This window comes from Miniopterus natalensis, chromosome 2 (genome assembly GCF_054644295.1).
Source record: "Miniopterus natalensis isolate mMinNat1 chromosome 2, mMinNat1.hap1, whole genome shotgun sequence".
NCBI lineage: Eukaryota > Metazoa > Chordata > Mammalia > Chiroptera > Miniopteridae > Miniopterus > Miniopterus natalensis.
In genome coordinates, this window is record NC_142082.1 from 38,171,581 (window position 1) to 38,186,442 (window position 14,862).

The 14,862-nt window shown below is 34.1% G+C and overlaps 1 protein-coding gene across 3 annotated transcripts in view; it reads left to right on the plus strand.

Annotated features, from left to right (window-relative positions):
* Positions 1-14,862, plus strand: part of UGGT2 (UDP-glucose glycoprotein glucosyltransferase 2) — a 138,251-nt gene that overhangs the window by 53,522 nt on the left and 69,867 nt on the right. For all 3 annotated transcript variants that reach the window (XM_087814271.1, XM_087814269.1, XM_087814270.1), the window contains 5 exons: positions 2,089-2,220; positions 8,933-9,097; positions 9,439-9,562; positions 9,656-9,754; positions 11,739-11,833. In XM_087814271.1, the coding sequence (XP_087670397.1) occupies positions 2,089-2,220; positions 8,933-9,097; positions 9,439-9,562; positions 9,656-9,754; positions 11,739-11,833 (615 nt within the window). The remainder of the gene's footprint in view (positions 1-2,088; positions 2,221-8,932; positions 9,098-9,438; positions 9,563-9,655; positions 9,755-11,738; positions 11,834-14,862) is intronic.

Genomic DNA, 14,862 nt, shown 5'->3' on the forward strand with positions numbered 1-14,862 from the left:
TCTTGAATAGGGAGTAAAATCAGAAATAGAAAAAATTATTGCAAAGTAAAATATTCTAAATGACAATGTACATAGATACTTTCTAGAGAATTTCAAAGTAGAAGATCATTTTGTAATAGTAAATTGGTGTGGAAATGGTAAGATTGGTACTGAGTTTGACAGAGAGATTGTATAAGAAAAGTCAGAAATAGGTAAGAACCTGATTAAGGAAGAATAAGAGACAGGAAGATTATTTCATAATTGAGGTTTTGAAACTATTATAGCCCACCATAAAAAAATATAAATGTATTTAAAAATTATTATTAAGAAAGTCAGCTGATTGCTTAAGGATAACTTCTATTCATTTTTTAATTTATTGGTCTTTAGCTTGTCAGTCATTATTGTAAACAAGGAATGGTTCTTCTTCAGACTGGGTGAAATTTTATTTGGTCACATAATGGAATATGATATGCAACAGCACATCTGTATTAGAAGCATAATGACATTATAGAAGGCTGACATATCAACATATACTTTAACGTTCAAAAGCAAACAAAACTAAATATAGTGCATGGGAATATATTTAGATAAAACCCTAGAACTTAAAAGGTACGGGAATGGTAAACACAAACTAGATGATGCATCTGGGGAGCAGAGGGAGACTGGATTGGGAGGGGAGATGCACTTTACCAGCATGGATGATGTTCCATGTCCTGTGTTACATGGTCTGTTCGTGGAATTGTCCATTTCATTATTTATGCCTCATACATGTTATATACATTTATTTTTGCTTACCAAGTTACATACAGTTCTTAAAATATATAAGAAGATTGCATCATTATGTATCTAACTTATGCAAGGCATTCTCGCTACCTTAGATATTTTAGGAATATCTAATATTTTAAAATAAGTAATTAGTAAAATGAATAATCTCAAAGACTTTTCATGTACAATTTTTGTTTTATTAAAAAAATCTCATTTTTAATCCTTATTTCTATTTTACTCTGAAGCCTAAACTCACTTTTTTTTAGTTATTAGAATTATAGTATATTCTGCTTTGCTATGAGGAGAAAATACCCATAAATTGAGAAGCTCATAAAACCAAATTGTGATCTAATTTACAGACCTGTGCTTCCTAAAGGAATAGGTTACAAAGTTTACAGTGATAAAAGGAAAACAAAGAAAGAATGCTAATTCTTCTATGACAAATAACATGGGGATTGTGTCAGCCATAACACGAGATTGTCTCTGGCAGTATTGATTTAAGTGAATTGGGGCTAAGAAGAATGTTCTTAATTTACCTACCTAATGGTGTTTATACTTACTAGTTCCTTCTGCTTGGAAGTTTCTTTCCCCAGAATGTCTTTTTGAAAATTTTTAATTGAATTTATTGGGGTGACATTGGTTAATAAAATTATATAGATTTCTAGTGTAATTCTGTAATACCTCATCTGTATATCGTATTGTGTGTTCCCCAGAATGTCTAACTGTTAGCTCACCATTCATATTTATGTTGTGGCTAAGTTATCTGCTCAGAGATGTCCTCTCTGTCATTGAAAAGCTGTCCTTTTCCCCAGGCCTACAATGGAGCCTGGGTCATAGTAAAGGACCTATAATGAAGGGAGAAATCAAACAAAAAAAATAATAAAGGAGTAACAATTTACATCATACAAGTGTGTTTAGAACATTTGAGATTGCAGGGAGAATGGAGGTGCAGAGAAAATCTAGTCTTAGTAGTTACTAAAAAGCAATCAGAAATGAAAATAAAGCTTTTCCAAAATAGTCATTTAACATATTTTATACATATTTTAAAAATAAGGTAACCATTTTTTATTAATAATCAGTTGTTAAAATAGAGTATAACAAATTTGTTATGGTATTTTTGAAAGCTATTAAATTTCACAAAACTTTTTATTACAGGATGATACATTGTATGGTCAGAATGATTAATTTGTATGTGTGGGTATGGGTGTGTATTCATATGTATATAGTATGTTTAGAACTGAGAGAATGTAAAATACGCTTAATTTATAAATTTCTCTTCATGCTAAGGGAAATAAAATAACTGCTATGAGGTGAAAATTAATTATAATATCTTTATTTCCACAGATGTACCAAAAAGTGAAGAGTCAAAATATAATCACAGTGGACAATGTGAAGAGTGTTCTCCAAGATAAATTTCCTCAAGCTGATATTTTGGATATTTTGGGGATTAATTCTAGATATGATGATAAAAGAAAGGTATTTTGGAATGCAGATTTTCAAAAATATGATTCAAGACCCTTTTATTATCTATAATCTTATGACTAAATTATCTCAATATGATTGAACCATGATTGGGATTTAATCCCTCAAAAAGAAGGGAAATTTTAGACCTTTGAATGGCACATATTGTATAGAGTATTTACATTTCAACAACTGATATTTTGAAAAGTACAAAAAAAAAAAAGATAATTCTCAGGATTTACAGGATAGACAACTTGAGCATAGAATTTCAAAGGATGTAATTTATGCTTTCTTAAGAAGAAATAGAAAGCTGGCTTTTTAGATAAGTGCTAGGGTAAGAATCAGACTTAGGAAAATGCAGCAGCATTGAGGGTTTATTTCTAATGCTCATGTAGATCTCAAGATTTCTAAATGGATTTTTGCATTTTATAAAAGTTAAAAAAAACACACTGATCCTGACACTCTCATATATAATATTCCTCGATAGTAATGGTAAAGTTCAGAATCACTAGCATTGTAAAGGTCCGGCCTAATTTGGCCCCTACTTATAATTCTTTATTCTCATTTCCTACTCTTTTTCTTGCTTTTTCTGTTACAGCCACACTGGCATTATTTCAAGTTCTTGAATGGGTAACCTTCTTATCAGAGGGACTTCACGTACTTGTTCTTCTCCATGTTTGTAGATACTCCCTCCCTCCTCTTCTAGCTTACATTAGCTCTTGGCTTTAATATGGAAAAAGTAAAACTTGTGGGAAAAACTTGGGGGAAATGTTTTTAAACCCTTGAAATGAGATTAAGTTGTTCCATTACGTACTAAAATAGTACCTTACACCCCTGCATAGTGCTGATTTTAATTAATTGTTCAGTACCTGACTTCTCACTAGACTGTGAGCTCCATGAGACGAGGAATCATTTATCTTATTGGATGTTGTAGGCCCAATGTCTAGTGAGTGGAACATAGTGTGTAATTAGTAAGTGTCTATTGAATGAATTAATGAGGAGGCAGGCCATCTGAGAGTGAGGGTGTGTGTGGTAGGAATGGAACTTCAAGAGAGCTATGATGTTTTAGAAATTGCTGCTCTGGAGACTAGGAAAGGGTGTAGAGTAAAACCATATAAAAGAATTACTATGATGCTTAAGCTTACCATAAATTTCAGGGGCATCAATCTCAGTTTTAAAGAAAGTCCAAAATATCCGAGCTAAGGGAAGTAATTGGATAAAATACTCTTAAGGGTAAAATTGCAAAAATTGAATATGACATTAGCATAAAAGACCCAAAGAGTAGCCCACAAGTAAAATCTATGAGCTGCATAGAAAAAGGTTGTGAAGCCAAAGGACTGGTGGTCTCACTTGATTAAAAAGCCAATGTGGTAGGAATTACAGCTTTGTGTTTTTTTTTAGTTATATTAGAATAGTTTTCCAAATAGTTTTATTTGAAATGAGAAAGTGTTTCATTGATTTCCCCCCCATTGTTATATTTTCATATAATTTAAAAAACACACCTGAAAGGCAGCCAACATGAGCTTTCTTTTAGGACCAAGTTATATTAGAGGCATCTCTTTTAGTAAAGTTACTTATGGCATTAAGGAAAATTGAGAAAAAAATATTTTTTGTAAGCACTCTTTAATTATTCTGAATCATGGAGGGGAAGAAAAAGTTCCTGTAATGATTATGTAAGCTCATGGAATAGAAGCATAGTGAAATTGTATATCTTAGGGATCTGTTTGCACAGGGCAAAAGCAGAAGGTTGCATCATTTGGGTTTTAATATCAGCCCTTTTAATGGGTTAATTATAGGAGTCCTGGAAGTTTTTCATATTTACACTTTATGTTTTCACTTTTCTTTATTTTTTTAATAGAGATGGTTTCGTTACTCCTTGCTAAGTGGTAGAGCACAATTTCTATTCACACTCTCCACAGAGACTGACACTTCTGCAAATATCTCTTAAGCATGACTGATAGATGCATAATTGTGGTACTAAGAATCATTTCTCATTCAAGAGTAAAAATTTTTTTTCTGGTTAATTTGCTGTTTTTTATTAATCTGAAACCACTTGATTTTTCACTAAATTTTGGTATACACTTTGTTTCTTAAGAAACCTCTTCTGGTTCGAATTAATTGTAGCACTTAAAGCCTTTTGTTAACACTTGTATACCTGAGGGTATTAAGTGTATTGAAATAAAATGCATTCCTATGAACAGCTACATAGGAAATATTTAAGGTACTTACTTAATTTCATTTAATATATTTATTAACAGTTTCAAAATATTGTTTATAACCTAACTTGAACATAGAAAGAAATGGATTTATTTATTTATGTCTATTCTGGGCAGTATATGCTGTGATATTAATGCACTTAAGCTGAGGTAATATTATATAGCCCAGATATCTGAGTAACACCATGTTATCCTTAAATATTGGTATTTGCAACCCAATATTATTGTGTCCTATGAGCTACCTTTTTTTATGCATACTTACGTGGATATAAATTTCACTTCCAACTGGACTTGAAGTATTTCAGTTCTCTTCAAGTTGTATAGCATGTCTTAAATTTTGGATATTATTTGCTGAGTTTTTGTTATTATAATTGAGGATTGATATCTTTTCTACCTCCTTGGCTTTACTTGGTCTCCCTCCAGTCCAGTGGTATTACTTAAAATATTTAAAAACTGTTGTGGCTTCAAGATCAAATGAAACCAATCAGAAAGAATCAACCAGGGCTGTAGTAGTCTTATAGACCCTCCTGCTAAAGCCAGTTACCCTGTAGTGGCTGAAACATGTTGACATGGAGGGTCTGGGAAAGAGGTCAGAATGGTTCTTGGGGGAAATTGCTGCGCCAAGACAGCAGTTAATTACCAACTGGTACAGAAGCATTTCAGATCATTAAGAATCCATAAGACATACATACCCTTTATTAAGACATACATACCCCAATTAATAAAACAGTGCATACCACCTGTTTAAAAGATCTGCTTTTACCACGTTTTGGTTAAGTGAATATTTAAAATATGTGTGACTTTTTAACTTGTTAGTAAGTCAAATACTATGATTGTCTTTTCATTTCTTAACTTTTTTTGCTTTAAGAATTAATCCACATTTTTACCCTCTCTCATAGTTTTCTATTACAGATGTATCCAAATAGTCAGTAGATTGGTCAGATAACTTATTCAGAATTTTTCTTACAAGCATAGCAGTTGACAAACCAGCACGTTCCCTTGCACATACCAGGCCCAAGAACGCCCTTTTGCAGCCATTTCTGGCCTTTCTCTAAACAGAATGGCGCCTTTGCTGCTCACCTTCATAGGATCTCTGCTTTACCTTTGGTTTCATGAATACTATCCCAAAACTATTCTAAGCATTTATCAGTCCCATAAGACCCTTTCTCACCTTCCTCTCCATGCCTAGGAAATCGTTCTGACTCCTATACAAAGAAAATAAAGGAGTTCAGGTCTTTATTCCATAAACTTACATTCATGTAATTTTCTCTCTATATCCAATCCAAACTTTATCTGTATTTTGAACAAATATTTATTGAGTACTTATAATGTTCTAGGCACAAGAGGTTAAAGAATAGAGTACAAAAAAAATCTCTTGAAAATATAAAATAAAAATTTAATAGTACAGAGACAAAAAAGACAAAGAAGTGAAAAATAAGGATGAAAGTTAAACAATTAGAGACTCAGTTTAGAGGATTCAGAGAGAACAGGGAAAACAAAGGAAAGGAAAGCATCAGAGAAATAGCACAAAGCAATTCCCTAAATTGATGGGCATGTGTCTTAATTGGAAGAGGGCCATAGGTACACAACAGAATGAAAGAGGAGAACTCTGGAAATGGAATACTCTGAAGCAGCGACATGTAAGATGAATCCTGAAGTAGGACGAAGAGTTGGATGGATGAAAACAAGGAAGTGATAGTAGATGAACATTCCAGAGAAAAATGTGAAGGAACTAAGAGAAATTGGTGTTGCTGCTGTATAGATAGCAAGCATATGTTATGTTTGCATTGTGGAGGAAAGTTCCTAAGACAAGGCTGGAGAAGTAGGCAAGGGGCCTGATCTTACACAGGGTCTTGTGAACAATATTTAACTTGGACTCAAAACAGTAGAAGACCTTGGAAGTAGTAAAAAACCTGAAAAGATATTAAACAGTGAAGTGACAGTGGTATGCTTTTTTTTTTTTTAAATTCTCCATTGTTGAGAATGGGTCATTAGAGAGTAAAATTGTATGTGGTGAGATGGATTAGGAAACATGTAGGTAATAGATAAGATATGGGCTAGAAGCTTTTGGAAGAAGTAAAGGCAGAGAAAAATGGACACAATCGAGTTAGGAACTATAATCCAGGACCTGCTGCTGAATTGGATAGGCAAAGGGGAGATGAGAAATTGTCAAGGACCACTCCCAGGGTTCAGTTGAGCAACTAAGAAGGAGGGTTGTGAAGCCATTGCCAAGATGGAAAGAAGTGGAGGGGAAACCAAGTGGGAAATAAGGTCGAAAGTTCTGTTTTTCACATATTGAATTTGAGGTGCCTGTGAGATTTCCAGAGGAAATATGAAATAAATGATTAGATATATATCTCTGTAGCTGAGAAGAGAGGTATGAGCTAAAAGTATAAAATTCAGTGTCACTGGCTTATTTGTTGTAATTAAAACTTTTGGAATGGGCAGATTGCCTAATTGGAAATGATAGAGTAAATTGGAAGAGAGCCTGTATTTCTAGCAGGGACATCTTTCTGAAGGTCCATACCCAGGTGTGCAACTGCCTAGTGGATTGATTGTCCATAAGCATCTTAAATCAAGAGAACCTAAAACCAAGCCCATGATCTTTGTTACCCCAAACCTGTTTTCCTTTTTTTGCCCTATCTTAGAGGGTAGTATCATCATTCTCCTAGGCCACCTATGCCATCCTAAACTACTTTTCCCTCATACTCTCTGAAGCAATAGACCCAGCTCTGCCAGCTAAATATTTCAGAAACTGCCTCATTCTCACTTTGCCCATTACCACTGATTTTGGTTCTTGCTCTTTTTCTTTCTCCCCATACTATTGCAGTAGCCCCTGCCCCACCATCCCCAGTGCATGCTCTCCCACTTTCTTCCTTCACATTGTTGCTACTGTGTTCTTTTTTATATAAGCACATCTGATCATACTGTCATAAATCCTTTTCCTAGATAGAAATGGTCATACCCTCTTGGTACCCCCGTATACCATATTCACACCTGTTTTTAATATATCCATTTCTCCTCTGTGAAAGTATAAGTTTACTTAGGATAGAGTTTGAATATAATTTATATGAATTCATAAGCCTAACATATAGGAAATACCCAATAAATGCAGAGATTGTATAGTTCAGTGGTTGAGAGTTCAGACTCTTGGTTAGACAGATCTAAATACAAATTCTGTTTCCAAAATGTAGTAGCTATCTGGAATTGAAAATGACTTTACTTTTTTAGGTCTCTTTCAACATCTGTAAAATGGATGTGCTTGGAGTATTTAGCTTCATAGAGTAATTGTGAGTGTTTTGGATATAATAATTATGATACATATTACTGAGTAGCAAACAAATGAATTGTGTAGTGATGCTTTCTCACTCAAAAGACAAAATCCAGATGTGACAGACCTTCATGATCTGGCCTCTGCCTGTCTCCTCTGACCCTATATCTGACAGCTCTCCCCACTGTAAACACAGCAGATTACTTGCGATTGCCTAAATATGCCGTATTCTCTCTTCCCCTCCATTCCTTGTTGGGCTGTCTCTTTTCACTTCGAGTGTCTTTCTCCATTTTATCTCCCTAGTAAATTTTGCTCATCCTTTAATTCTTTTGGTGTCACCCCCTAATAGAGTTCTTCTCTGATACCTTCCTCTCCATACACAAGCTTGGTTAGATGCTGCTTTTCTGGGCTCCCATAGACCCTTGTACATGCCTGTGTTTTGTTTGTGTATATATATGAACAACTTGAGAGCAGATTTTCAGCTCTCTATTCACAGGGCCTAACCTAATATTAGTGGCATGAATTCAATAAATGCTTATTAAACAAATGAGTACAGGGATAAATGAATCTCTGATCCTGGTGAATGATGTCTTTTTAAAAGTAAATATCATACTTTATATCAAGGGTCAGCAAACTACAGGCCATAGGCCAAATCTAGCCCTCCCACTGCCTGTTCTCTTAGTCTTGGGTGACATGGCTACACTTGTTTGTTCATGTGCTGTGTATCGCTGCTTCTGCATTATAACATCAGAGTTGAGTAGATGGGACATGGACCTGATAGCTCACCAAGCCTGAAATGGGTATTATCTGGCCCTAAACAGAAAGTTCCCTAACTCTTGCTCTGTGTACATAAAGTCCTTCCCTTTAAATAATGTTTGGAGCCCTGCCAGGCGTGGCTCAGCGGTTAAGCATCGACCTAGGATCCAGGCGATCAGGGTTCGATTCCCCGTCAGGGCACATGCCCGGGTTGTGGGCTGCAGCCGATCAATGACTCTCTCATCATTGATGTTTCTAGCTCTCCCTCGCCTTTCCTCTCTCTGAAATCAATAAAGATATATTTAAGAAAATAGTAATAGTAAAATAAATAAATAAATAATGTTTGGAAAGGATGGATAAAATTAGCTAAATTAACATTTTTTCTCTGGCATATAAAAATGTGGCAGTGTCCCTTCTTTTGCTTATGTATTTCTTTTTTAGACAACGATGTTCTTTTTAACTCTGATATTTTTGAACTGAATAGGCAGGAGCAAGCTTTTATAAGGTGACTGGCCTGGGCCCTTTGCCTCAAGCTCTTTATAATGGTGAATCCCTGAACCATGAGGATTTGAATATTCAAAAACTAGAAAGAGCTCTTCTTCAGAAAATGATGGATGTGACTATATATTTGCAAAGGGAAGTTTTTATGGTAGGTAAGCATTTATGAGAAAATACATGATGAATGATATTTATATATGATTCTTTGTATTAAGAAATCTTTTAATAGCAAAAGTTAATTTTGTAAAAATTTTTATTCTGATATATTTAATAATGATATTTAAAGTAATAATTTATCTGTTCATAATTACATCTAAAAATGGCTTATTTGGAAAGAAAATTCAGTTTTACATGAAAATTTATTATAAGAATCTTAAATGACATATTATTTATTGATTTATTTTAGATTAAGTAGTCTTAATCTCTGCATACCTTTAAAACACATGCATATAAATTGCTTATATTACCTAAATAATATTTTTCTTATTTTAGGGCACATTGAATGATCGAACAAATGCAATTGATTTCCTTATGGATAAAAATAATGTTGTACCCCGTATAAATCATTTGATTTTGTACAGTGAACAGCAGTACCTCAACTTAATATCTACATCAGGTAAAATAATTCTCCTATATTACTTTTCTACAAATGCTTATTAAATTGTGAATGTTTTATTAATCCATTATTATTTAATATGAAAATTTTCAGTAACTGCAGATGTCGAAGATTTCTCTACTTTCTTTTTCTTGGATTCACAAGATAAGAGTGCTGTAATTGCAGAGAACATGTATTATTTAACCCAAGAAGGTAATAAGCATATTTTATTTTCCTGGATTTATTCCTAAAGTAGCAAAAACTTGTAATTTTAGTAAGGTGTTGGCATGATACATTTTTATATGTTGATATTTTACTGAGACCCCGTTTTCAGTTTGAGAGTTTGTAATTTGTTGGGATATAAGATTTGTGCTAAGAAAATGATGCCTTCTATCCTAGCTAATTATAAATGGAGAGGAGTTCATCTTAATTTTTTAGCCTTTTTTTTTTTTTTTAAAGCAAGTTATACCATTTTCACTTTTTCCAAAAGCAATAAAACTCTCTCAGGACTATGTAAACTGATATCTTATGATGCATGAATGAAAGTATAATCCACAGATCAGAGGAGAATAGTTCTGAATTCTCATTAAACAACATGTGGATGTTTTGCTTAGGTTGGGGGTCAAAACAAAGGAGGGAAGACCAAGACAGGAACATATTTAGAAATAAGAATTTAGCCTAGATAAGGAAGTCTGCAGTGGTGCCACATATTTTTTTAGGGTACAGTGATTTATTCAGATAGGTGAAGATAATTAGAGAATGGTTGGTTTTTGTTTTGCTTTGTGTAATTTGACCTGCTTAGCTGTAGGGATAAAAATGAGAGCTAGTACATAAAAGAAGGCTGATTTATATCTCAGTATATAAAGCAGTAACTTCCTAACAATGAGAGTGATCTAAAGAGAGAATAAACTATGTAGTAGGGGGTAAATTTTTATATCAGAGAGAGATTTAAGCAGGGGCTACACAACCAGTTGTTGAGAATGCTGTGGAGTGAATCCAGCTTTAGACCAGATGGCCCAGAATTTTCTAACTTATCCATGATCAGTTAGATTTATGTTCAGAAAGTGATCTGTCTACACAAAATCCAACAAATAACAAAATGTAAAATAAAAGTTCCATTTTATGCCAGGCTAAGGTCTTGAATATATAAAAGTGAAGGGAAAAGGAGACAGAAATAGGGAATAAAAGTTAGGATAAACATTTATCAGGTTCCGGGTTGTATTTCAGAAGTTGCTTCTGGGCATCAGAGTAAGTTAGCCTGTAATTAATGCCCTCTGGTTAAATCTCGTGCAGTTTAAAGGAATACTTTACTGAGAAACATCTAAGTTCCTCTTTGCAGTTATGTAAATGTGTAAAGAAATAAAGACTTGTGAGAAATTTACTTAGCACTTTTGAAATATTTCTCAATTTACTACCTGTTACAGTAAAAGGGGTGACATTAAGAAGGCATCAGGATTCTTTTTCTTTAGTCTTTGAAAAGAATGTGCTGTTTGGTAGAGCAAATTTTTATAATTGTTTTAAGTGGGTCATGTGATCTAAAAGAATAATTTTTCTATAGGTTTTAATGATGACCAGACAGATATTATCTCACATGTTATATACCAAGGCTGGATGAAATAAATGACTTTAACTGTAACGTCAGAATTAAAAATTGTTTCTTTCTGTGGCATCCAAATTTTCAGATTTTTCAGAAAAAGAATTGTACTGATGTTGATGGCACAAGATGATGTGAGTTAGTCCAGGCATTTTGAATTAAATGAATCATAAGCTAGTAAAATATTGTTGTTTTTAGTATCTACTAATAAGCTTTATTGTATCCGGTTTTATATATATGGGGATATAAATATCAGGTTTTTTAATTTAATTTTTTACAAATGTAGCTAGAAGGCAGTTTTGCTTGCCAACACTGGAATGATAAGCATAATATAACTTTCTCTACTCATAGAAGTATCCCATAGATGTGTCCTTTAAGGGCTGTTCTTTCTTCTTGGTACCTGAGTTTATATAGAGCTTATATCATGAGTTACATTTCTAGCATTTTTATAAACATGTCACTGTGTTTGTATGATGTTTTTTATATTTGCTTATTTTCAGAAAGATTAATATTTGTGTGTGTTTTTATTTTGTTAACTGGGTATGTCCTCTGCTTTTAGTTTGATTTTTTAAAGAATTAGTTTAAACTATTTGAAACTTTCAGATGAAGATGTCATTTCTTCAGTTACTCTCTGGATTATTGCTGATTTTGACAAACCATCTGGGAGAAATATGCTTTTGAATGCATTAAAGCACATGGTGAGTAAGTCTGCCTAGATAAAAGCACCTAAGAAACATAAACCAAAATATTTTATGATATTGTTTTGTATTAGCTAAGTGCGAATTTATTGCTGTATAACAAATTACTCTATAACTTAGTGGCTTAAAGCAGTAAACCTTTATTTTCTCGCCATTTCTGGGGTTTAAGAATTCAGGAGTGACTTAGCTGAGTGGCTGTGGCTTGGGGTTTCTCATGAGGATGCAGTTAGGATGTTGGCTACTGTCATCTGGAGACTTTACTGGAGCTTATTTTAATCCACATTTCAGTTATGTCTGTTACACATAAAACTTAAAAATAAACAAGTAGCCTGGCCAGGCATGGCTCAGTGGCTGAGCATCAACCTGTGATCCAGGAGGTAACGGTTCGATTCCCGGTCAGGGAACATGCCCAGGTTGCGGGCTCGATCCCCAGCTAGGGGCGTGCAGGAGGCAGCTGATCAGTGACTCCCTCATCATTGATGTTTCTGTCTCTCTCTCTCCCTCTCCTTTCCTCTCTCTGAAATCAATAAAGATACATTTCTTAAAAAAATTCTGGAAGCATATTCTTTCAGAGGTTCACAAACTGCCCTTACCAATTAGTTACAGTGTCTTCCATTATGCATATGTTGGCATGTTTAATGATGTTCCACATTTCTCTGAGGGTCTGTTCATTCTTTTTACAATTTGTTTTTCAGATTTTATATTCTCTATTGATTTATCTTTAAATTCACTGATTCTTTCTTCTGCCAACTTATATCTATTGAACCCTTCTAGAGAATTACTCATTTCAGTTATTCTACTTTTCAACTCGAGAATTTCCTTTTGGTTCTTTTTTATAATTTCTGTCTCTTCATTATTATTATTATTATCTGTGAAATATTATCATACCTTTCTTTAATTCTTTAGACATGATTTTCTTTAGTTCTTTGAACATATATTTATATGTCTGTTAAGTCCAACATCTAAGGCCGCTCAAAGACAGTTTCTAATGCTTGGGTTTTTTCCCCATTTGTATGAATCACACTCTCCTCTTACATTACATGTCTCGTAATTTTTTATTGAAACAAAACATTTTAGATAATACACTGTAGCATATTTGGATACTGGTAACAATCCCTTGCTCCCCCAATCCCAGCAGGACTACTTGTTTGTTGGATAATTTTTTTTTTTTTTAGTGGTGTGACTGAACTAATTCTATAATGTCTGTTGCCCTCTCATTGTATATCTCTGATATTCTTGCTTAGATGTTTTTCCCTTTGTTTTATCTTTTATGTTGGTTTCCTGGGGAATGTCTCTGGGTCAGCATAAACCACTTACTGATCAAAGGTAATGCTTAAGTCCCCATAGCCAGTTAGATTTTTCATCTTTACTGTTGAATGTGTGACTGACTTACAGACTACTTTCACAGCTCAGAAATATTATGATTTTGCCTCACATTCACCCATGGAATAGTGTCTTGGAATTTACCTTTATAATTACTCCTGAGAAGATTCAACCTTTGGCATGTACACAGTCACACAGACTGCACAGGATTCATTTAACATTTTTTTAAAATTTAAGTATAGTTGGTATACAGTCTTATATTGGTTATATTTCAGATATATAATATAGTGATTTGATATTTTTATACCTTACAGTGTGATCACCCCACTAATTCTAATCGTCTTTCACTGTGTAATTTTATTTTTAAACCTGTCTTCCAAGGAGTTGCCGTGGGACAGAGTAGATTTTTATTCTGCAGTGTTTATTCAGGGAATGCTTTTAATTCTTCCCTGTGCCCGATTCTGATTGTTTTGAGTGGGGTTCGCATAGCATATGTGCAGTTTTGTAGACCCTCAGTAACAAGTGTGATCCCAGGACATCTCGTCTTGTCTATCTCTTTCTCTAATTATCTCTGTTAAACTTCTGGCTGCTCTGTCTTTTCACATAACATGTGTGTGTGTGTGTGTAGAGGGCGGTATGAAAAGAGACCCCAGGTAGGATTGTATTCATAGGCTGTACTTTGCTGACTCTTGATTAAGTATATTATTTGAATTTTCTGTAATATCATTTCTTATTTTTATTTTCAGTATTATTTTTTCCTTTTTTATAGTTTATCTTTATTGTCAAAAGTATTACAGATGTCCCCCCCAATTGACCACCTCTCCTCTTATCAACAGGATGAAAGATAAAATTATTCCTAAAATTCCAGGTGAAATTCTTTATTCTTTATATTTAATTACTAATTTTCAGAGAAGAGAGGTGGTGTGACAGAAGTCACTTCTGTTGATGGCATATACACATTTTTTTTGTCTTTTAATTTCAAGTGTCATTTGGCTCATGGATTTTTTTTTCCCAGTGTCTTCTATCAGTTACATGGTTTACTCTTTAAGTCAGTGGTGGAGAACATCCTGGCCCGCGGGCTGTATACGGTCCGCAAAATCATTTGGTCTGGCCCTCCCAAGGCAACCACAGGTGGGACTCAAAATTCAGTAAATCTGGGAGCTTTTTTCATAGCTAATTTTTAAGTTGATAATTTTGTATGGCCCACAAATGATGTTATAAATATCTAAATGGCCCTTGGCAGAAAAAAGGTTCCCCACCCCTGCTTTAAATGCTTATAGTTCCCCATTTTGGCTAGTGAACCTCTCAAGCTGACTTCTGTGTCCTTTTTCAGAGCACTTTCAGAGCACTGTCAAAAAAAAAAGTCCCTTTCTCACCTTATAGTCTCTCTGTCTCAGATCTATATTTTGTCGTTTATCCAAAGACTTCTAACTCCATTTAGTGGGAAATGGTAGTTAGAAAACCAGATCTGGGTAACAAGAGTGCTCATTATTATTAGGATGTCATTGCTTCTAGGCCATTTCAGTAGCCAGAGTGTGATATGTGTTTCTTACAATTTTTTTCCTGTAGAAAAAATATTTTATCTTTTTTTTTTTTTTTTTAATATATCTTTATTGATTTCAGAGAGAGGAAGGGAGAGGGAGAGAGAGAGATAGAAACATCAACGATGAGAGAGTCATTGATCGGCTGCAGCCTGCAACCCGGGC